The 26028-nt window shown below is 38.1% G+C and overlaps 1 protein-coding gene across 1 annotated transcript in view; it reads right to left on the reverse strand.

The window, feature by feature from the left end:
- Window positions 1–26028, reverse strand: part of pou6f2 (POU class 6 homeobox 2) — a 75031-nt gene that overhangs the window by 21704 nt on the left and 27299 nt on the right. Inside the window, exons 3-4 of the mRNA XM_053610918.1 lie at window positions 25054–25472; window positions 3167–3304 (exon numbers count right to left, since the gene is read on the reverse strand). Of these exons, the coding sequence (XP_053466893.1) occupies window positions 3167–3304; window positions 25054–25472 (557 nt within the window). The remainder of the gene's footprint in view (window positions 1–3166; window positions 3305–25053; window positions 25473–26028) is intronic.

Here is a 26028-nt window from a genome sequence, read left to right on the forward strand (position 1 = left end):
TAAGAATTTATTATGTGGCACCCATAAGCACATCAGAAAAACTGCAACAACAACAACAGCAACAACAACAACAACAACAACAATAATAATAATAATAATAATAATAATAATAATAATAGAGTTTAAATTAAAAGTGCTAGTTGTGGTATAAAAAGGGCATGTTGGCCACACACTCTTTCCCTTTAGTGTAAGGGTGGTGTGTACCTGTGATAAGATGATTCATTAGATAGGACTTAGCTCTGACAAGCGCCATCGTTCAAGCCTCTGGCAAGCGATAGAACTATTCTGCAGCCGGCCCATATAAATATGACAAGGTCAGCTGTTTAGCCCCCTGTCTACACACTGCACACCAATCAAACCATCACATTCAGGTTAAGAAACCACAAAACTGGGCCGCTGACCAATCATGATAATCACACTCACTTCAGCTTTCAAATCAGATCAGACTAATGTCTTCTTATCCAACTGGGATCAGACTGAAAAGGTTAATATGTGAATAAGGAGGCAGATGGGTATACAGTGCATCCGGAAAGTATTCACAGCGCTTCACTTTCTCCACATTTTCTTATGTTACAGCCTTATTCCAAAATGGATTCAATTCATTATTTTCCTCAAAATTATACAAACGACACCCCATAATGACAACGTGAAAGAAGTTTGTTTGAAATCTTTGCAAATTTATTTAAAAAAAAAAAAAGCGCATGTACATAAGTATTCACAGCCTTTGCTCAATACTTTCTTGAAGCACCTTTGGCACCAATTACAGCCTCAAGTCTTTTTGAGAATGATGCTACAAGCTTGGCACACCTATTTTTGGGCAGTTTCTCCCATTCTTCTTTGCAGGACCTCTCAAGCTCCATCAGGTTGGATGGGGAGCGTCGGTGCACAGCCATTTTCAGATCTCTCCAGAGATGTTCAATCGGGTTCAAGTCTGGACTCTGGCTGGGCCACTCAAGGACATTCACAGAGTTGTCCTGTAGACACTCCTTCGTTATCTTGGCTGTGTGCTTAGGGTCATTGTCCTGTTGGAAGATGAACCTTCGCCCCAGTCTGAGGTCCAGAGCGCTCTGGAGCAGGTTTTCATCAAGGTTGTCTCTGTACATTGCTGCAATCATCTTTCCCTCGATCCTGACTAGTCTCCCAGTTCCTGCCCCTGAAAAACATCCCCACAGCATGATGCTGCCACCACCATGCTTCACTGTAGGGATGGTATTGGCCAGGTGATGACTGGAGCCTGGTTTCCTCCAGACATGACACTTGCCATTCAGGCCAAAGAGTTCAAACTTTTTGTTTCTCATGGTCTGAGAGTCCTTCAGGTGCCTTTTGGCAAACTCCAGGCGGGCTGTCATGTGCCTTTTACTGAGGAGTGTCTTCCGTCTGGCCACTACATCATACAGGCCTGATTGATGGAGTTCTGCAGAGATGGTTGTTCTTCTGGAAGGTTCTCCTCTCTCCACAGAGACACGCTGGAGCTCTGTCAGAGTGACCATCGGGTTTTTGGTCACCTTCCTGACTAAGGCCCTTCTCCCCCGATCGCTCAGTTTGGCCGGGCGGCCAGCTGTAGGAAGAGTCCTGCTGGTTCCAGACTTCTTCCATTTACGGATGATGGAGGCCACTGTGCTCATTGGGACCTTCAATGCTGCAGAAATGTTTCTGTACCCTTCCCCAGATCTGTGCCTCGATACAACCCTGTCTCGGAGGTCTACAGACAATTCCTTGCACTTCATGGCTTGGTTTGTGCTCTGACATGCATTGTTAACTGTGGGACCTTATATAGACAGGTGTGTGCCTTTCCAAATCATGTCCAATCAACTGAATTTACCACAGGTGGACTCCAATCACGTTGTAGAAACATCTGAAGGATGATCAGTGGAAACAGGATGCACCTGAGCCCAATTTTGAATGTCATGGCAAAGGCTGTGAATACTTATGTACATGTGCTTTTTTTATTTTTTATTTTTAATAAATTTGCAAAGATTTCAAACAAACTTCTTTCACGTTGTCATTATGGGGAATTGTTTGTAGAATTTTGAGGAAAATAATGAATTTAATCCATTTTTTAATAAGACTGTAACATAACAAAATGTGGAAAAAGTGAAGCGCTGTGAATACTTTCCGGATGCACTGTGTGTTTAGAATAAATAGTTATTTTACTGTTTCCAATAACACTTATTTTCAGAGTATCTATACTGGACCTCAATGACACACATAAGCATCATACAAGTCTTATTTATTAAAAAACAAAAACAAACAAAAATAAAAAAGACTTATATCACAGCCTTAGAGCTGACAATATGTAGAGATATTATCCTTATCTTAAATGTAGAGATATTATCCTTATTCTTATCTTATCATATTAACGAAGCTTTGAGACTATAAAGAATCTACTTTATTTCAATTCATTTAGCTGACATGAGCTTCATAACATTAGAAATGCACACACAACACACACATTTTATAAAGACTTCAATAAATGTTGTAAATATGTACCGAATCAGTGCTTCATAAACTCTGACTGCAAATGAGCCAACAAATTCCAACTCATCCATATATAAAGTAGATAAAAATAAATACACTTCCTAAAAGGTAAGATGACAGGGTCATTAGTTCATAGAAAATGTCTCTTCATGAAGTTTCATGAAGTTCTCTTAGTGAAGATAAAATGCCCTTTTATATAAAGTGTTAACTTGTCTGTTACCTTGAAAAGTTAACATCACCATTCCTTCAGTTCCTGAGATCACTGACAGGAAAAACTGCACACACACAAATAGGTGCATCCTACAGTATAATCCATCCATCCATTTTCCATACCGCTTATCCTACACAGGGTCACGGGCAGCCTAGAGCTTATCCCAGGGGACTTTGTGCACAAGGCGGGGTACACCCTGGAAGGGGTGCCATCCCATCGCAGGGCACAATCGCACATACATTCACACACTATGGACAATTTGGACAGGGGGAGGAAACTGGAGTACTCTGAGGAAACCCCCGAAGCATGGGGAGAACATGCAAACTCAGGCCGGAGACAGGATTTGAACCCCCCAACCGCGGAGGTGCGAGTAACCACATTTTATATATATATATATATATATGTGTATGTGTGTGTGTGTGTATGTATATATATATATATATATATATATAATTACTGTGTGTGTGTGTTACTGACCTGTCCCTGTGCATTGGTGACCAGTTGGCCTGTAACGCCTTGCAGGTTCGGCAGAGCACCATTCCCAAACATTTGTGATCCAGCAATAGAACCCATGGTTGCTGCTGCTACTGCTGCCTGGCTGGCTAGTGGATTGAGCTAAACAAAGATAAGGAAATAAAGACACTGGATTACAAACTAATGAAGCCCTTTCTATGAGCAGTCCAATATTGTCATGGTTTCCCTGACTTCATGTCCAGTTTCATGTTCCAGATGAAACAGTGTGCTTAGGTATGTATAATAAATCTGGTTTGTCCTTACATCCAACTTCAAGTATACAAGCTGCACCTATATCTAGGTTCACTGGCTTAACTAACAGTAGACCAACACTGAATTTATTAGCTTTTATTTGCTTAATTAGAATTATTTAATATACACCGTAATGTTTTAACATATAGAGCTGATCACAGAAATTATACTGAAAAGAAGTATCCAAAAACAGAACTTGTTACTGGCTTTAACGAGTTAAAAATAAATGTTTTACAGCCTCCATTTCACAGCTTACAGTTTACAGGTGATCTTATGTGATCCACATCCTTCCTGGAAGCTATTTACTCCCTTGCTTCCCCTCCTTCCCTAAAAGGAGTGTCCTGTCTCTTTTCCTCTATTTCCCAGGCTCCCTTTTTCACACCCATGTCCCCCCCCCACACACACACACACCATTGTGCAGAGCTAATAAATCAAGCTAACCTTCTATCAAGTCGTGTGCATGGTTTGCTATTTGGAATCCTGAGAGGCAGACTGGAGCCTTTTATTAGGTTGCTTAAATAGATCAAGAGCTCACAGAGTCTGCGCACAGAGTGTCCAATTACTCTCCACAATGAGGGAGTAATAGAAACACTGCATGAAGTGGAGAATAGATAGAGAGGAGAGGCAGAGAGGGCTTTAATGACACAGTTGGAAGCTGAGATTCCACCGATTCTGATATCAGTTAATATCTTCTTTTAAAGCATGACTAAACCAGGACCAAACCTACACAAAACATAAGGAGGTGTTTAAATTTGAGTGAGGTAAACTTGAATGTTAGCTATCTTGTTTATCTTAAGCATGAATTATGGGAAGATTAATGCGGTAATTAGAACTACATCCGTGGCATCACTATCTCTAGAGCCTTGTAGTCATGATATATGCTGTGTTTGATATGTTTAAGACCATAGGTACAGGTGGAACACGGGTTAATGGTGGTTAGGGCTAGGATGAACTCACTATCAAGACATGTAGTTATGAGATATCTAAACAAATCATCTCCTCTCTCTCTCTCTCTCTCTCTCGCTCTCTCTCTCTTTTTTAAAAAAAACAAAAACAAGGGATGTTTTCATGATGATATATATAAACATGTCTATGTAATATACATTATATTCTTCAGTGGGTGTTTGCTAATCTGTGTTGGGGAATAGTTAGCTACTAGTTACTAGTTTAACTACATATTTTAGTAACATGGCAGTAGCTGAGGCAGGGAAGTATCAAAATAGCTATGTTAAGACAGACAAAGACAGACAGTGACCTCAGTTATTTAGCCTTTTTTAATATAACACTGAATTAAAAAGCTGTGCTGTAATATCGATAATAATCTTGTCATCATTGCTTGTTATTTTTACACTGGCCGATGCTATCAGGCTAAATATATACCAATACAAAATGTGCATTATTGTGTCTTCAGTCTCATCAACTGTCACCTGTCATAAGGTTATTTGATATTATGCTCTTATCAAATATGAATTAGTTTTAAATTTTATATACTATTAAAATACTTAAGATTACTTGGCAAAAAAAAACAACAACATTTTGTATACATAGCTCAACAAATGACATTTTAAGATCCCCACTCTAAATTATGCATTCCATAAATTGCATAGATTTTTATTTATTTATTTTTTTACAAAAGTGTAAAAAGTGTGATATTACAAGATATGGGGTGTCAAGTTTAACAAATATGTTAGATATCTGCCCCTCTCTCTCTCTCTCTCTCTCTCTCTCTCTCTCTCTCTCTCTCTCTCTCTCTCGTGGGAAGGAATCCACCTTTGTTAAACTGAGACCACTCAGCAGCCATTTGTCTTTTATTGTACCACACTAGCGATGTATTACCAGGCTTTCTGAAATCAAATGATGAGAAAATGCCACGGAGCGATCAATACTTTTTCATTGACAGTAAAGGTTAAGCACATTAAGAATGACATCGCATTTGTCTTATGAAATCATATTTCATGTTGGTGGCCTGAAATTGGATGAGATTGATACCATGTCCCTAGGACTGAAGGCTATATATTTATATATTTTTTAAAACTCCTAATCACAGAAATCATCTTTTCTTTGTCCAGTGTTCTTTTGTCCTTCGGCAAAAGTCAAGTGGCAGTTGATGATATCAGTGGCCTAAATGTTAAGAGCAATGATTTGCGTCCTTCAATACTTCACTATTTGGCAATTGTGACAACTAAATGCATTAAGAGGCTTGAGGAGGTTTGACTGCTGCAAGGCAGGTAGTGAAACACACAGAGGCGTGATTCTTAACAGATTTGAGTTATTGTGGAGTTGAGTTGCTACACTCTTAAAAATAAAGGTGCCAGTAATGGTTATCTAGAGTGATGCCACTGAAGAAATATTTTTGGTTTCTTCAAGAACGTTTTCTTTTTCTTTTCTTTTTTTTTGCCACAAGAAGCAGAAAAACAATTCTCCATCACAAAGATCTTTACACATAATGATAATTGTACTCTGCTGCACTAATACAAAAGGTTAAACATCTAACAATTAAAAAAGGGACTCAATAGATGGCATCACAATATATGTTTTTTTCTTTTTTCACTGTACCCTCACAGAAAGGCCACCCAAATTCCACATGATTCACAAGTAGTTTTAGTTATATTTCACAACTTTTTACATGTACTGCTTGTGGTTTTTATTTCAGATGTGATTTTTTATCATCCATCCATTTCCTGTACCGCTTATCGTACACATCGTTGCGGGGAGCCTGGAGACTATCCCACGTTTTTCACAAAACCTGTGGAGATATTGCCATTTCACGGCTAGCTGAGTGAGCTAGACTAGCTAGTCAGATCTTTTGATGTTTTACAGTGTGAAAGCTCTTTATTACAATTAAGATGTCACTTCTGTATTTGGTAGCATGTGCCTGTTGTGTTAAATATATCCAAGTGCTGCTACAGCTTGTAGGTAACACTCAGGAGAGTGTAGGGGCATCTTTGCTAGATAGCTAACTATGTAGCTACAAGCATGTATGAATTAGCATGAGCTAGCTAGCTACTGAACCTAGAACGGTATGGAATCCCCAACAGCATTCGGCTAATTTGGAAAGCCACAGTAACATTATCTTTTTTTCTTTCTTTTTAATCAAGGTGGTGTTCACGTCAGTATAGCTCGCATGGCTAATTAATAATTATACATTAATTAATATACAGTAATTGTTCAAAAATGCATTTCTCAGATATAGGACATTTTTGGATTAGTTCTGTCAATTGTAGTGACGATGTCAATGGCAGTGGTGACTCAACAATTAAGTATCTGGGTTATTCATCACAAGATCAGGGGTTCAAGCCCCATCACCACCAAGCTGCCACTGTTGGTCCCTTGAGCTAGGCCCTTAACCCTCTCTGCTCCAGGGGCGCTGAATCATTTCTGACTCTGTGCTCTGAACAGTGCTTCCTAACAAGCTGGGATATGCAAAGAAAAGAATTTCAGTGTGCTGTAATGTATATGTGACAAATAAAGGCTTATTATTATTATTATTATTGTTATTATTATTACTATTATAGACATGTAAATACGTAATTATAGGGTTTTGTTTTGTGATCTTACTTTACCAATTTTCTAGAGCACTACTTTTATTTTTACTCAATTATTACCATAGCAGCGGTACTTTTAACCAGCAGTAACATTTCTCTTTCACCACTGCATATTACTAATATAATCACAAGTGGAAAACATTTCACATTAAATGTATGTGGTTGCTGTAAGTTTAACTTAATATGCACTGATTAGAATGCATACAAAAATGTAATATCAGTAATATGGATTTCCTAGCAAGGTACTTCCATGTGATAAAATAAAATAAAATTTTTAAAAAAACAGGAACACACAAAATGGATAAGGTAAAAAAAAAATATTAACCAGGGAGAGATAACTAACCCTAACCCTAACCCAAGCTCACTTCTTGAACCATAAACACTGAGATAAGAAAATGACACTTGGATACTTTAGGGACAAATATTGAGATAATTAAAATCTGCTTTAATGGTCGCTCAAGATCTTGGTTATATGAGGCTTCTATCACATCTAGCTAGTCTCAGGGCAGAAAAAGCTAAAAACTTGCATAATATGTTACCATGAACAGAATGGTTGGGTTACTCTATGTCACTTTCACACATCTTACTTTATTATGCCATTGCTTTCAGCCTGATTAAGCCTTGTTTGTCTCGGTCTTATCTTGTTATCTTTCTCATCTTCCACTACATACCACACCAGCACTACTGAGCTAAAAGGATGCCATGTGCCCTGTGAATCATATAAAACCCAACAGCACATCTCTTTAAATAACCAAAATTCACAGCATGTGTGTATCATAAAACACATCCCATACACATCTCTAAGCCACAAAATCAATATCATCACAGCTCTACCACTGAGACTGATGTCAATTAATGGTATATCAATTTATTAGAATATATAATTATACACAAATTCAATTCAATTCAGTTTTATTTATATAGCATTTTTAACAACGGACATTGTCCCAAAGCAGCTTTACAGAAAGATATAAATTCAGGATATAGATTTTAAATGTATGAATTCATCCCTACTGAGCAAGCCAGAGGAAGCCAAGCCTAATGAGGAATTCATCCCTAATGAGCAAGCCAATAATCCCCCTATTATGTTCATTAATATCATTCAGACCCGGTGTGGATGCACTGGTGCTAATGTATGCTTCAGTAAAATCAGCAGCAGGAGGTGGAAGAGGAAGGGGAAACATGAGGAGAAGAGGATTGCAGAATTTGAGGCTAAACAGGTGATTTTCCAGGAGGCTGACTCGCTTCGAAGAGGTACAGCGAGGCAGGAAACGTTTAGGCGCCCCATGCATTCTTACTGAAGACATGGATGTGAGTCACTAAAAAGGCCTCCTGCTTGCAAACAAATCACAGAGAAATTGCAGGTAAAACACATTCCTTCCTTCTCTCCTCTCCAAAAAGAGATCAGAGATGATGAAACTAAAGAGTACAGATCTGAGGTTTTATGATCAAACCTCGCTACTTATAAATGAAACTTAATTTTAATGATCTTAATGGTGCAAGAAATACAGCAATTACAATGCAAAACAAAGTGTTTTGACCATATAAGCAGACCAAAGTTAAACAGAATTACTATCTATCTATTCAGTGTGGAAAAATCCCTCATCCTCAGACACACACACACACACACACACATAAGCACACATAAGCACACATAAGCACACACGCACACACATTTTCAGCCTTTGCCAAATCGGGTGAGTAAATTTTAAACTCTATTAAGTTCTGTGTGGCCTGCAACAGTCGTTTGACCGGCACGGTCAGATGGAGCAACAGCCCATGTAATCTCCAGAAGGAAGGAAAAATGGCTCTGTGTTAGCTCACAGAGACCTCTGAACACCTGAGTAAAGCGCTCCAAAAGCTAGAGTCCATTTTCTGCCTCTTCTATTCACACAGACTCTATCGCTTTCACTGTGAACACTATCCAATTCAGCTGGCCTTAAGGTGACTGCCGTTAATGATGTAGATGTTCAGGATCTCAGGGAAACCAGAGCTGTTTATAAGATAAAAAATAAAAAAGGCAATGCTAACTGCATTAGCCCTGTGACACAAGTGGGAGATCTGTTTCAGATAGCTTGGCGGTCTTCAAAGCCTGACGATTTAATTTATATATTCAGTAATACTTTATTTGGATAATATGCTTTAGACACATTACTCAATAGACTGTCATGAAGCAGCCTATGAACTCACTCTCTACACCACGTCAAATAAGCTTTAACTGTCTTTCAGCATGTCATAAAGTATATCACTGAACTGAATTTGAAATTGTGATAGGACAAAGGGATGAGCAGAGATGTGATATATGATCTACTAAACATCAACAACTACAAACTCTTCAAATATTGTATAGGTTGGTCGATGTGTGCCACATTACAGGCTGTTAACAGCCTATTGAAGGATTGTTGACAGTTTGTAAAGTACATACACTGGATTAAATGCAGTGTACTACTAAAAACGCGTAGGTACAATTTTATACATAGATAGAGAGTACTTTATTGACACACAGGCGCAACAGGAGGACTGAGACTTAACAGTTCACAAATGTATCCACTTTAGCCACAACTCCTATGAAATGAGTAATCAGGATGCATTATACATGCATTTCCAATGTGTTCTAGAAGACATAAACAGTTTTTTGTTTTTGTTTTTTTTTTTTAAATCTGTGCATGTGGAACATCTGCTGTTCAAGTCCCCATGTGAGTTGTCACTATAAGCAATAATATATTAGAAGGAGAGCATTCATATAAACCTTGCAGCCAGAAACACTGTCAGAAAATGAATCTACACTTTCTGACCAAATGGAATTGAGAATTTAACAGTGCTGTGGTATAATAGCTAAGAATGGTTGGCTTAAACCTGTATTTTAAAAAAAAACTCTCATAAGTATAGTTTGATCCATAAAACTTTAAAAAGCATTAGTACTATATATGTAATGTCAGTATACATAACAAATTAAATATTTATTAAATTGTGTAATATCTGTTTATACGAATATCACAGGCACTCGTGCTGTTAACACAGAATATATGCACAGCAAGTTATAATGCAGAGCCTGTATTACAGTTATTACAATACTACTGTCTATAAAGTCTTTATGAACAGATATTACCATGTTACCGTGTTATCTATACTGACTTTTGTAAACTCATATGTCTGTGATTTATAAAGTGTTTTGCCTGTAACCATAATGACTTAGGAGACAATTATAGAGGCTTTTGTTAAAGCATGATAAGGTATCATAGAGGGTATATAACACGTTATAAATGCATTTATAATGGATCATGAATCACAGGATCCCTAGTGCAAAGCTACGGATATAATAATAATAATAATAATAATAATAATAATAATAATAATAATAATAATATAACCCAAACAGAAAGAAGGTTGGTGTATTAAAAGAAAAAAAGTTGATTTTCAGTAAAAATCATGAGTGTGTGATCTAATATCTGCACAACCGTGTGTGTTTAGGGCAGAAGCTGTTTTGGGCAGGTCTTCTTTTTCCTCTTCAGAATAGTTCTATAAACATAGTAACACATATCAATGCACTGTTTTTGCCAACTTTTTAAAACAGCCACCATCCTGTCCCTATCTCACTTGTGTCCTTTCTCTCTGCTCTCCCTCTCTCCCTCTTTTTCTAATGACAGAGTGAACATGCTTGCTATCTCACTGCTCCTCTCTGCAGACTTCTTAGCACCTTGTGCAAAAACCTCACCCTCACTTTCCCTCTATTCTTCTCATTGTCCCCTTGGCATAGCCTTTCCCTTTATGTTGGTACATCAAAATGCCATTAAAACCTCTATTCCCCAGCCTTGACCACCAACAGGCTACTACTTCTTATGTTCAACTGCTCTGGTTGCATGTCAAGAAATAAGCAAAGTAAATCAGTTTTATAAAGAATAAAATATATATGCCCAGATTCTGGCAACAACAACTGAAAACTATGGGGAGGAAAAGGGGCTCTGGTTCAAAATTCTGCATCACAGAGTTTCTAAGTAAAAATAAATTGTGTGGCATTTCATAGAAGCTAGGCTGTAATTACACAACTATTGTTTAAACGAAAGCTTAAAATGACATTTTCTATGTGTGTTAGCTAGATAAATTGGCCACATTAACTTAGCTACTATTTGCCAAAACAGCAACTTGCAGTTAACAGTTACACCCATGTAACCATGTAATGATGCGTTCAAGTCATGTCAGAATGGTCGTATTTACGAGTTGTACGCCATCACAAAGTCGTAATTACGAGTGGTAAACTCAAGAAAATACAATAGCATTGTACAATTACGATATAATATGTAATGATAGTTCACAGTGGCTTCATAAATTGATTAAAAACATAAAAAAGCAAAACACACCTGATGCTAATTCTTTGTTCTTCATTTTCTAGAAATAGTGTTTAAAAAAACCTTGCTGTAGCTATTTATTTTTTTTTTTTGTAGTTAATTAAAAGACGGTACTCTGCCATCTTGCTCTGAACCAAGTGACTGGAACGCACCTGATGTCATAATTAAGACTTCCCAACTAGTAAATATGCTAGTATTACCTAGCATTAAGCTATTATTACCTTTCTAGCATATTAAGCTAGCATTACTTTTCCAACACACCAAACTAGCGTTTGATCATTTAAGGTGTAATTTGAAACATAATAATATAACGACAGTGTGACCACTATTTTCACCAACAAATCATCACCTAAGAATAATGAGAATATCAATGTAAGACTTAATAATGATTTCACCCAAATAAACTAACAGATGAGGATTAGGTGGAAGTTTGTTAATTGGTATACATTAAATAAGCTATGTTATTACACAAGCACATTTCAAATGACTTAAAATCACGCTTTCCATATTAGATCGGTAATTATAGTTCAGTTACAAACACTTTCATTTTGTAAGAGCAGTAGACTTCAGACCAACCTGGAGCTTCCACCCAGCCTGGGATTTTATATCATCAGTGCCTGGCACTGTATCTACATACAACTGACCATGTGCTGCTTGAAATAGCAAAAAGAGAGGCAAAAGGGGGCACGTTTAATGAGTCAGAATGCAAATGAAGACGAGAAAAGGCATGGAATAAACTGACAAATGCACCTATAAAATCATGATTGAGAGTCTGGCACTAAGCGTCAATCATGTGACTCATTATCTCTTATGATAATTAACTACAGTATGTGCCATTATAGAGAATGTTCTCTCTCTCTCTCTCTCTCTCTCTCTCTCTCTCTCTCAAATCACTGATAACTAATTTCATGCATAGATTTTAATCCATTAGTCTTTCATCCTATTTTCCCCCCACTGTGATGAACCCGGTATGGTTTTAAAAGGCATTGACTAATAAATTAACCGGATTACCCTTTATTCTGTTGAGAAATGGGAAATGTGGTAAATCATGTATGGTGCATCTATGACTACTGTCCCAGTGCAAAGTGTTTGTGAACACACAAGAAAGACTACATAAGGAAGAACTAAGGCATTTCTTTATGTGCTGATCTACCACTACTGCTTGGAAGTATTTGCTTTAACTTGTTACGTACTGTTCGGGACAAAATGGCCACTTTTAGACGTAGAGAAAATTGACATATATTCATAATAAAATATTTGCAACTTAATCTTTACTTTAAAAAAATTGGATTCCGTATATCACGCTGCATTACGCTTTGCAACATGTAGAAGTTCACGTACTCACCGTTGCATTTTATATGAATCTTTGGGATGGTACTCTTTATACCAAAGGAGAAAAACCCACATTACTATTTATTGTCAAGACATTGTTAGGCAAATTACATCTCTAGCCTTTTATCCTATCATATTAGCATTTACAGTATTAAATCTACTGCCCGCTTTCAGTTAAATGTTCCCAGAGCGCAGAGCTCGGTGAAACTGCGTTCTGTTTTTATGCTCCCTGGGCATGGAACGAGTTGCAGAATACTATTACCTTCAAAACACTTCCTTCTGCGAATACTTTTAAAGGTCTTTTACAAACTGCCCTGAAGGAAACATGTTGCTGTTTTACATAATGCTTGACTTGAGGTGAAATGTGTTATGGATATTACTGTTATGGCCTCTGTGTCTTTCTCTTTTGATATTTCTCCTTGTATTCCTTGTATTCTTCTTTTGTATTGTATATGTTTCAATGTGTGAAACGGTTTCTTCCATGCGGAACTATTTGTGCTGCCGTCTTGACCAGGACTACCTGGAAGAAGAGATCTTGTGTCTCAATGGGACTGTCCTGGCTAAATAAAGGATACATAAATAAAAATAAAATAAATAATGTCTGTGTTCAGGTCATTGTAACTTGAAATTAACAAAGTGAAATAAGCGCGTTGTTGAAAAGAATCCTGTTATTTGTAAATTTCAAAGAAATAGGTGGTTTTAGTCTCTGTCAAATTGACTCCATCTCTCTCTCTCTCTCTCTCTCTCTCTCTCTCTCTCTCTCTGTCTGTGTGCGTGCTGGTCTGATGAGACGTTCACTGCTAAATAGCGTTTTCTTAATAGCATTTGGACAGCAGTTTGCTAGCATTTACCTACACCATTTCTACAATGAATATCAATTGTATTCCACCTGAATAATAAAGCATGGAAAGAAGCCAAACCCAATACAAATATAGACAGACACAGGATAATCAATGGTAAAGTTATATTGCATGATTAAAAACATAAAAACTAGACATCTTAATCTAAGGAAGGGAATAAAATCCAGTGTATGTACATAAGACAACCTAAACAGTTCTAATTCATCACATCAAATTGTGCTGTGCGACATTTGCACAGAATGCCATCCCTTTTCACGTTGCTTATTGTCCTGGCATACAAATCCAGCATTTGAATGACTTTAATATTGGCCTAATCAATGGCTGGTGATCTTTTGATGGTCTCTATTCAGTCTGGAGAGGGTCAGCTGTGTCTAAGCTTCATAAACAGAATAATGGTAAATGATGACTGCACACTATCATGTCCCAAACTGAATGCCGCTAATGAAGAGAAATGGCTGAGCTTTTTCGGCAGCGGCTGCCAGCTGCCATTTGGAAAGGCAAACGTGCAAGATTAATGGTGACTGAGCATGCCTGTGTGGCAATGATGTGGTCAGGGGCTCAATCAATAACCCGCATGCACACACACACACACACCCACACACCCTTACACATGCGCACACAAAAATACACTTACCCTTCTTTCAAATATACACTCACTCAGGCATGTACACACAACTACAAGCACTTGCTCTGTATCATCTCTAAGTGGAGTGATGAATCTATGACATTTGAAGACAGCATTGATCAGTTTCTTCCATATGTTTCTCCAGGTGGTCTACAGGGGTTGGAACAAACTTAACAAGTGCTACACGTTATTGTCCATTTGTTTCTGGAATTGTTCTGTTACCCCTTTCAGCGTTATTTATTACTTTCATTACGACACTGCAAGAGTGTGTTGATTTGTTAGAGAAGGATGGGCATCTGACAAAACTCTTTAAAAAAAAAATTATGCAGAAAGACAAAATTTGGAACTGCCAACGGCTGTGGGAAGAGGAGAAAAGAGTGAGAGGATGAAGGAGTGCACTTGGTCATTGCCCTGCATTTCCACTTTTAATGGTCAACAATTCATTATTTGTCTTTATTTGTACAGCTAATAAAAAAACAGCTAATATTAGGGAAAAGTGTAGCCAACACAACCCTTATGGAAAAATCACATACATTTCAAGTTTTGGTTTTGGTTTTTAAAACCAAACAACGATGCATTTCACCCATCAACTGCACACGTGACTTCAAGGAAACATGTGACATGATATGAGAAAAATGTGTGCTCACATGTGAGAAGAATTACTCCTTTGAGAATAATGTGAAAAATGACCATGTGGACATAAGTGAATCGTGTAAGAATCATGACTCGTGAAATGTCAAAATGAAAACATATGCACTACTTGAGGAAAGTGAAGAAACATGAGCAGTGTCTAAATAAAACCTTGTATGCAAATTTCACATGATGTTAATGTGCCTTTTCTGGGAGAGTTTTCTCCAAAGTTTTCCTGATGTAAAAAGTAAGGGGGACAAAAAAAAATAAAAATAAATAAAAACCTGAAACTTTTTTCTCAGGCAAGATGTCATAAAAAAATTCACAGTCATTCCTTTTTCCACCAGCTCATCCTGATCCAGACACCTTCTGCAGCCTTCCTGCTTTTTTTCTGAAAAATAATCCCTAATTTCTAAGTAAATAAAAAAGGAGCTTTTCTCTGTAGCTTTCGGTGGCCAGCTTCTGCACGCTACCGCCGTGCCATGCTTTATAATTATTCATATGAAATGCGCCGCCGCCGATGTGCAATAGTCTTATTTTCTGCTTCAGTCACCAGTGCACATTTGTATTTTCAAACAGCGAGCCACTCGTTACGTAAGGCAATTTTCTGCCTTCTTAAGAAAGACTGTCTGCTGGCCTGCATTAATGAGAGATGGTGAGAGGGAGGGAGGGAGGGAGGGAGAGGGACAGGGAGGAAGGGAAGGAGGGAGAGAGACTGAGTCAGGATAGAAGAAAGGGAGCAGAGACATGTGCAGTGAAAAGGATAGGACAGGAAAAGATGAAAGAGCCACAGAAAATAGATACAGTAGACTACACTAGTCTAAACTTGCTACTAATAAGTGATCAAAGACTAATACAACATGGGTAGCGTACTGTGTAGTAGAGTAGAGTAAGCACCAAGTATTTATTAGACAAGTATGTAGTAATTACAAGTAAGCTTCTTTGCATACTTGGTAGTATTAGTGAAAATGACCAGGTTTGTACTGTGTACATGGTGCTACAGTGTGATAATTACACAAAATAGGTGGAAATTCCATACTTACAAGTATTTCTTTTTTTTTTTTTTTTTTTTTTTTTACTTCACAAGTTAACCAGTTACACATCCCTTAAAGCAAGACACTACAGATAAATAGGATATTCTTTAATAATACACAACATAATCAGTGTTTTCCAGTTGATTGCTGATATTCTTCCAAATTTTTTTGTATCTTGTGTTGGAACTTCAATGATGAATATTTAGTTATGCAAATGAGGTGCCAGCTAATGAAATATGTGTACATATGCATACTAATTCATTTAACAGACACACTCAGGAGAACTGATTTTGACAAGAGTTTTAAAAATACAATGTGATCGCATTGGTTTCCACTCTAGTGAATGAGGTTAATAAGGATTATAAAGGAAACACATAGCATGGTATGCATAAAATAATGACATGTAATTTGTTAAGCAAGCTTTTCAGGGCTATATAATGTGATTATGGGTGGAGCTTCATCACTGTTAGGTTTGGTGGTCACAAGTGGACAGGTTTGGACATTTGTATTTCTACAGTTTTAAGAGAAAACATTCCGTAGATCTGTCCCAAAAAAAATAAAATAATTCAGACATATAGACAGATAGATGTGATTACAATGTTTGTTTCCAGAAGTAACATGAAATTAACAAATAGTACAATTCTGCTTCAGTAGATTCATCTATATATGAACACAAATAGTTCAATAGATGTGTAATAATTTTGTAGCATTATATAATTATTTATTATTTACCTAGAGGTAAATGGTCACTGGTAATGTCATGTCTAAATAACTTTGCATCAAGCACTGCTTTATACTCTGGTCATTTTTCTCGTTAGTTTCAATGTACTTCCATTTCCATCGTAACAAGTAATTCGTGCCTTGATATTACATCTACAAGAATATAATAAATAGAAACAAATAGTATAGTAAATTATGGATATTTTATGTATATTAGTGCAGAATGATGTAATTAGTAGAATTTAGGAAGGATTTGTTGACGGATTAAGAATGGTTCTCAATACGAATCAAACACTTACACTGGCATCCGCAATGCCAACATTCATCTTTCTCTTCCACTTTACTCCCATCCAATGAGAGGACATATAATTTCACACACATTTAGCCTTTGTGTTCTACAGGACGCTACATGAGCGGATTATCACGTTGGGTTACTGGTGCGAAGAAACCACCTGGGATCTAGCAGCATGGCACCTTACTGTTATTCCACTCAACGGCTTTAGTCAGCGAGGGTGGCTAATTAAACAAAGTGGTTTTATAATGAACACCTAATTACTGTGTCGCTGCCATCGCCATCAAAATAAATAGATACATTAAACCTAATAAGATCATCAATGCAGGCTATTATGGGTGGATAAAATAATTAGCAATGAGCTCATCCCCTCTCACTCAGGGGCAGAAGAGGTGAAAAGTGGACTCTGGTCATAAGGGTTTTGACACAAACCGGCAAATTAAAGGCGGCCCTGAAGTGTGTGCGTGCGTGCGTGTGTGTGTGCGTGTGTGTGTGTGTGTGTGTGCATGAAGAATGTCTAAAGAACATAAAAGCAGTGGTTGAAGACAGAAGAGTTAGTGTGTGTGCGTGCGTGCGTGTGTGCGTGCGTGCGTGTGTGTGTGTGTGTGTGTGTGTGTGTGTGTTTGTATGTGTGTGTGCGTGCAGCTGACCTTGGCAGAGATGGGATTTTAAGAGTGTGCTGTAATGATGGCTGATTGCTGGGGAATGGTAGAGAATGGCGAGAAGGATGCAGAGGGAGGGAGAGATGAGAGGAGAGACCAGGGGAACAACAAGAGAGACAAGGAGGGGGAAGAAGAGGCCTGCGTAATTGCAGAGAGAGATAAATAGAGAGAGAGAGAGAGAGAGAGAGAGTGAAGGTGAGTTGTCGATGGACTGGGGCTGTGACAGTAAATTGGCACTGTTTGAATCCTGGCCAGTAGTAGTGTGTAATTAAGCCTCAGGGCTTGAGGGTTAGGCACAAACACAGAAGGAGATAAAGAGATAGAGGAAGAAAGATACACAGAGAGAAGTTAGACAGGACATCTTCCTCTACTGTATATCTTAATATTCTTCAGGGCTTGAAATTAGTGACAAATTTGTCTAATATGTAGGTAACCGTATGGAGCTGCTCAGGCATAAACAAAAAAGTCACAGTATACAGTGCTGTGAAAAAGTATTTGTTTTCTTCTGTTTTTGTGTATGTCTCATACTAAATAGTTTTAGGTCTTCAAACAAAATACAACATAAAACAAAGGCAACCTGAGTAAACACACAATACAGTTTTTATTTATATATATATATATATTTTTTTTTTATAAAAACTGTTATCCAACACCTATCACCAATTTGAAAAACTAATTGCCCCTTAAACTTAAAATCTGGCACCTTTAGCAGCAATAACTGCAATCAAACGCTTTGAACTGGAGATCAGTCTTTCACTTACTTCTAGAATTAGAATTTACTCCTATGCTTTGGATCAATGTCTTGCTAAATAATCCAGCTGCGCTTGAATCGAACGATTACGGACTGAAGACCGGACATTCTCCTTTTGGATTTTCTGGTAGAGAGCAGAATCCATGTTTTCTCCCAAATATTATTTCCCAGGCCCTGAATCAGCAAAGCATCCCCACACCATCACACTTCCACCACCATGCATGTTTGGTTTACACCAGATGTAATGGCAGCCCTGTCTTCCAAATAGTTCCACTTTCAACTCATCAATCCACAGAACATTCTCCCAAAAGGTTTGAGGATCATCAAGGTGTGATTTGGCAAAATTCAGATGAGTCTTAATGTTCTTCTGGGTTAGCAGTGGTCTTCACCTCTCCACACTTCCATGGATGCCATTTTTTCCCAGTGTCTTTCTGATAGTGGAGTCATGAACAGTGACCTTTATTGATGCAAGAGAGGCCTGTAGGTCCTTTGATGTGGTCCTTGGCTCTTTTGTGACCAACTGGATGAGTCATTGCTGTGCTCTTAGAGGAATTTTGGAAGGTCGGCCACTTCTGGGAAGGTTCACTACTGTGCTGAGTTTTTCCATTTGGAGATCACGGCTCTCACTGTGGTCCTTTGGAGTCCCAGAGCCTTTGAAATAGCTTTACAACCCTTCCCAGACTGATGTCTTTCAATCACCTTCTTCCTCATCATTTCTGGAATTTCTTTCACCTTTGGCATCGTGTGTTACTGGTTAAGACCTTTTAACCAACATCATGCTGTTGAAAAAGTTCTATTTAAGTGTTGATTTAAGTGAACAGGGCTTGCAGCAATCAGGCCTGGTTGAGTCTAGTCCAACTGAGCCGCATTATGAATAGAGTTTCCCGAAGTACTGACATTGCACAGCAACACAGAATTCTTTCAATATTAGCTAGTGAAGGACTTCTATTCATGATTATTGCTTATATTATCCACTATTAATGTTTTCTAAAAATCCATTAAACACTTTAAAAATGTGCAATGAATAAAATGCAAAAGAAGTTGGCAAAAAAGGGAATAATAATAAAAGGTGAATGTAATACAGGGTGTAATAAGGGACTGTGTTTGCCAGCACCACGTCGGTTGTGCCTTCTTCAGTGGATGTTCATGGACATCCACTTCTCGGTTGGTCTGCAACACTTCCAATCTTTTTGAATTTGTTCAGCCATGAGAATGATTTCAATACATTCTGCTGTTGTCCAAGGCATTCTTAAAGGCTATCTGAAAAAATATATATAATATTGGTACATTCTCAAGTGTATTTCTGTTTGTCCTATGCGCCATTCGTATGTCTATGTCTGTGGCGGCCTCGTCAGTCTCCATCCCATGGCAGATCATTGCTTTGTGTATTTAGAAGTGCTTTACCTGTGTTGATTTCGCCTGCGTATGACCTTCTGTACTAATATATATATATATATATATATATATATATATATATATATATATATATATATATATATATATATATATATATATATATATATATATTAGCTACAGGCTAACATATAGTGTCAAGACTATCCGTGTTATGATACTGTGTATATATATAACAGTATTTCATCCTCTGTATTCTGTATTTGCTGTATTCTTGTTCCAATGACACAATAAATGAATAATTATTCCAATGTATTGATTAATTTTTAGAAGATTCTGATGTATACCAGTGCATTTGGGGTGTCACTACTGAATAGCTAGTGATCTACAAAGTTAATCTCAAGCTCTGGCTGCACCCGAGGACAGAGAGGATTTGCCAGTAAACAGTCACATAAACATGTGACTGCACTGACCAACATTACTCTATACACAGTGTCTTTGTCAATCTATGATTTTCTACCGAGAGAGAAAGAGAGCGAGAGAAAGAGATAACACATGTACACATGTGGAGAGTCAAAACTACTTCTCAGCCACAGATTAGTGTGTGTGTGTGTGTGTGTTTGTGTGAAAGAGAGAGAGACAGAGACAGACAGAGAGAGGAGAGAGAGGAGAGAGAGAGAGAGAGAGAGAGAGAGAGAGCATACAAGCTGAGCTGGTTACAGTGGAATTGATCTTAATTAGATCTGAAAGACCTGCCACAGCAGAATGGTCACGGTGATTAGAATGAAAAACAGGAGAAATTACTGATCAAATTAATCATAATGTCGGCCTACAGCTGTAGGCCTGCTGTAATTTGCCACTTCACTGGCTTATATCGGCCACTCACTCACACACACACACACACACACACACACACACACACACAGACACAGACAGACACTCAGACATATACAAATCCCCGAGCTTCCTCAGCGTGGAGAAACCCTGCTGCTCCGATCAATCAACTACCGCAAATCCCAGTCACCATGCTAATCATCCCATTAACACACTTAAGCAAATTTGATAATCTCCTGTGTGTGTGTGTGTGTGTGTGTGTGTGTGTGTGTGTGTGTGTGTGTGTGTGGGTGCGTGGGCGTGTGTGTTACCACACAAGCAGTTCATACGCATATATGCACTCTTCCTACCTCACTGTGTTTGTCTCTGTGTCTCTCTTTCATTCTTTGTCTCTCTGTCTCACATCTCTCTGCCTTTCAGTTGGTACCAGATTAGGAGGTGTGCTGTGCTGATTGGGATTTTTTATTTTGTTTAAAGCACTCATCCAAACCCAGAAATCAGTGCTTGATCATCTACATCCAGAAGTACAGATGATGGAAAGATGTTTCACCAGCGAAAGGTTGATGACACATGATCTACTCAAAACATTCCTACAAATAACAACACAGAGATGAGAGAGAGAGAGAGAGAGAGAATGAAAGAAAGAAGGAAAGGCTACATTGGACTCACTCAATGTGGCATTACTGAAACACAACGCTGTCATTTCAGCCTCTCGTTTGTCCCTCAGGCCTTTTCTGATTACAAGAGCTCTGCTCAGCCCTCCTCCTGTCCAGTAAGACAGGACAGGAGGAGAGAACAAGAAATAAAAGTGTATTGTACCCATGTTACCAGGAGGGGTTATTATAGAGGTCTTGGAGACAAACTTTCCTTTAATTCTCTGGTTGTTTGGGGTGTCAGTATGTGGCTGTGCCTTGAAGTTAGCAGCCAGTCTTGGGTGAAACACAGTGCATCCCTTTACCTCAGACGCTGATGTAAATGCCACACACACACACACACACACACACACACACACACACGTGTGGTGATGGGAGTTCTACACAAGAGAGACGGCTTATGGTGTTTCCGTACTAGAGCAAGAAGCAGATGCATACACATGCTCACATCTTTCTTACATGCGTCGATGATTGAGGTGCCATTTAGCCCTAGTGACTCTTAAAAGTTATACTTTCTTTCTTTTATTTTTAATCAAGGTTTCATGTCAATTTTCAGTTAGCTTTTCAGTGAGTAACAGGATTGAAAATATCAGCAAAGAATTAGCAAACACAGAAAATGGAGTTCACTAGCATCCATACTAATGGCATGAGTTCATTAAGGACATTCAATTGATTTACCAAATTCTTACCTTTTGAAAAATAATTTACTTCCAATCTATAATTTGGGCAACATGATTGCATCAAGTTAAAATTTAATTTATCTGTCAAAATCAAAATATTATTGAAAATCAAGAAACAAAACCCTTTTTTTTTTTTTTTTTCCTTTTCATCTGTGTATGTGACTGGTGGAATATGCAAATTTTACAATTCATGGGGTAAATGTGCGCACGGTAAGAGGGTTGAGTGAATGTTATGAGACCCTAAAATCTCACATTTTTCCATAACCTATAATGGATGACTCATGGAAAAGGATGATTTAAGCATGAGCTGTTAAATGGATTCACACTTTAATGCAAAAATAGCATTTTTGAAGTATTTTAATGGTTGTGAGATTAATAAAAGTGAGGTTATAGTGAGCTGGGACATGCATTTTTCTAAGTTTTCTAAGTTTTTTTTTTTTTTTGTTAGTGGTTTAAGTTTGTGTCCTATACAAAGGTTGCCTTGAAGGACCCCCTAGCTATATCTAAACTGTCTTTTAGCTTTACTTCACATGCATATTTGCAAATGTAATATCAATGGGACACAAGTGGCACCCTAATCATGGACTTCTCTCACCCTTCTCTCACTATCACAGATACTGTGTTTGGGTGTTGATGAATGGGTAATGAAACACTGTTTACTTGAACACCTCCATATGCCAGGGGTGTCCAAAGTCCAGCCCAGGGCCAAATACAGCCTGCAGACAGATGTTAACTAGCCTGCATCTTCTCCATTAAAATGTCTGATAGGTGGCCCAGCGATCAACACACGGCAATTTTTCCTTTGACCAGACATTAACACAGACTGTGTTAACACAGTTAGCTAAAATGCAAGAGACTTTTATTCTCTGACTACAACTGGCAATTAATTTACAGAATGATATTTAGTCAATGCTACACGCAAAAAAAAAGTGAAAAGTTAACAGTGAGAAGGGGTGATTTCAAAAGAACTGGAAACCACTAAGCATTAAAGCATTGAAATTGGAAATTCTTGAAGGAGTCCTTAACTAAAGTGGATTTGCAACCAAGTATATATATATATATATATATATATATATATATATATATATATATATATATATATATATATATATATATGGGGGCCTAATCCTGCCCCCTTTGGAAGAGAGGAGATGAGAAGAGTCCAGCACCCCTGCTCTATGGATTAAACAAACATTAACATTAATCTAAACTAAGGAGCCACTCTAAAAGCCAAATCCTATAGGCTGGAGTGCAAAACTGATACTCTGCCACAGACGCTGCAAAGGGTGTTCTTCAAGGCTCTGTCCTTGGCCCTGATGTGATGTAGTCCTTGCTTATGACCTAGGGACACAGTAAACCTTTTACTTATTTATGGCACCACTACACTTAATCCCATTGAATGGGGCAATAAAGTAATGAGCCCTAATGTTCCTCTGACCTGGGGAAAGAGCCATGATGTCTCAGTTTAATCTATAATGACTTCTTTGACCAACGAATAATTTCATCATGGCATGATTGTGTCAAGGTTACTGTGTTTGTGGACAGTGCTTCAGTGTTTGTGGACTCAGACGATATCATAACTCCTGGCACAAACTAAAAGAAACTGGTCAAACATCAGATCATCAAATATGCTGGTGAAATGTTGGTCCCTGGTGTTACTGCCTGGTTCTCACAATTCCCTTCTTAATTCTGCTTTACCCTGTAAACACTTAAATTATGTATATATATAATGTATCTAAATCGTGCAAGCATGGGTTCAAAAATTGCATGCCAAATTAAATCAGATGTGCTTCAACTGCTGTTGAAAAAAAAAAAAACATTAACAATAACTGATTGACCCCGAGGAGCCTTTTTTTGATAAGCATTAGTTGTGGGCTCCAGGGACCATTAAGCTCAGGGGCCTGTAGGGTCCAGCTGGTATGTGTAAAGGCCTGACAGAGGGATAGAAGATGAAATAAATGGCCTAAGTTGACGGCAGTCATGAAGGGGGCCACAGCACGGAGCAGAAAAGGGCCGTGACGCTGATGAATGTGGGGAAGGACATGGAGGCGACCTCTGGCTGAAATGAAACCACTGGGATATAAAAGAGGGTTATTAAAGAAGGAGGGAAGAGCCAGAGGAGAAATGGATGGACAAATGAACAGGTGGATAAATGAAAAAGGAGGAGAATACACCCACAGTATACACACACACACACACACACACACATATATATATATATATATATATATATATATATATATATATATATATATATATATATATATATATATATGTATGTATGTATGTATGTATATTGTATATATATACATAATATATATATGTGTGTGTGTGTGTGTGTGTGTGTGTGTGTGTGTTAAGTATTCACATTTATGCTGTTCGTTTATTATTTAAACAAAAATCATCAAGCCTCTGCAGGCTACAAACAAATTAATATTAAAAACTACAAAAGATCACTATCTTAAATCCCAGCAGTTAAATGCAGCATCAGCTGTGTATACTTCACCCATATGAAACATGTCAATAAGTAATTATCATGTAATTGATTCAAATTAGGTTAGACCAAAACCATCATAACTCATAACTTAATATTCTGAAGCTCTTCGTCCTCAATAATGCTCTATTGCTGTCGCAAGCAAGATGGCAGGAATGAACTCTTAACAATAAACTTTCAATTTTCAATCTTTCAAAGGGACCAGCTTGGCAAACAAGTACCTCTTCCAGAAACAATATTTGTAATATCCAAGATTTCCCCAGACAGATTCAATCACTAAATTGAATTACTGCCCCATTCTCTAAGATTCATCCCAGACCCTATGTCACTCCTAACCTCCATTTTTGTAGGCATGTTGTGAATAATGTAGAAGAATGGGTCCTTTAAGTGGAGCGACATCATATTTAGGAGACATTATATAGATCTGTCTCAAAGGTCTCCATGCCAGGCAGAAATCCTGACTAGAGTTTATCCTTCAGTCATCATTCAGCATTTATGTCAACCACAAATGACTTCTTTGGAATAAGGAGCTATAACAAACTTGTAGGACATCAGGAGAAATAAAGGTCGTTGGTCAGTGTTTTTGGGGTGAAAACATTGCGCCGGGGTTTTATGTAGTGCGCGGGTTCAACGTCAACCGTGTATCAAGTTACTGTGTAAGCTGTATTATTTTAAGCTAAAGTGTATACCATGGTGTTTATCCTTAATTTCCTCGGGTTAAAATGCAGTTACATAACTCAAGTGTGTTCTTCCAGTGTACATTTGAATTGAGCTTACTATGAGCTTACCTGCAGTGGCAGAGGAGGTGTGACTGGTGAGGGTAGGCTGTGTGCTGGTGATTGGTTCTGCTTATGAGAAGGTGGAGATTGTGAAGGCTGAACTGAACCAAGACTGGACGAGGTACAGGAGGAGGCGGTGCCTGTCGAAGGACCAGTGGCTTGTAACTTGATTGGAGGAGTCAGTGGATGATGGGGTGGCAGCTGACTGAGAGACTGGAGGTGTGCTGACCCACAATGTTGCTCTCGTTCACGTTCCCGCTCTCTCTGCTGCTCACGCTCTCGCTCTCGCTCTCGCTGCTGCTCTCGCTCTCGCTGCTGCTCTCGCTCCCGGTGTTCCCGTTCTCGCTGCTGCTGTTGTTGCTGGTGGTGCTGTTGTATTTGTTGGAGATGCTGAAGATGCTGGAGTTGGGAGTTGAGAGATGAGGTAGCTGCAGAAGAAAGAATGGCTTTAAGAGCTACGCAGCATGAATAGAGCTACGCAGTTTCATGAATTCAACCAAAAGGCATTTGATAATATTTTACTTAAGGGCAGGGTTCATAAAAGTACATGACACCTACATGAGATGTTCATGAGAACTGCCATAGAGGTACATATACAAAGTTATTCAAACTCGTGCCAAACTTTATCAAGCTGATAAACGTAACCTAAATACGAAGTCAAGTGACTTGTATATATTAAGTGTGTTATGACATTTTGGAGTACATTTTATTACATTATGACTATGTAAATAACTGTACATCTGATATGTTATAGTGTGATAAAGGTGACGATGTGTGACGATGTTTTGGTTAGCATAGTTTCACAGTTGAGGTTAATCGGAAAATTTTATAATAACAAGTAAACACTTATAAGATGGCACGGTGCTACCTCGATACAGAGTTCCTGTCTGTCTGAAGCTTGCCATGTTCTCCCATTGTTCGTGGGTTATCTTCCGGGTTCTCCCATAATTATGTGTATTATAACTTGACATTGAAATCAACAAA

Source organism: Ictalurus furcatus, chromosome 23, assembly GCF_023375685.1.
Source record: "Ictalurus furcatus strain D&B chromosome 23, Billie_1.0, whole genome shotgun sequence".
Taxonomy (NCBI): Eukaryota; Metazoa; Chordata; class Actinopteri; order Siluriformes; family Ictaluridae; genus Ictalurus; species Ictalurus furcatus.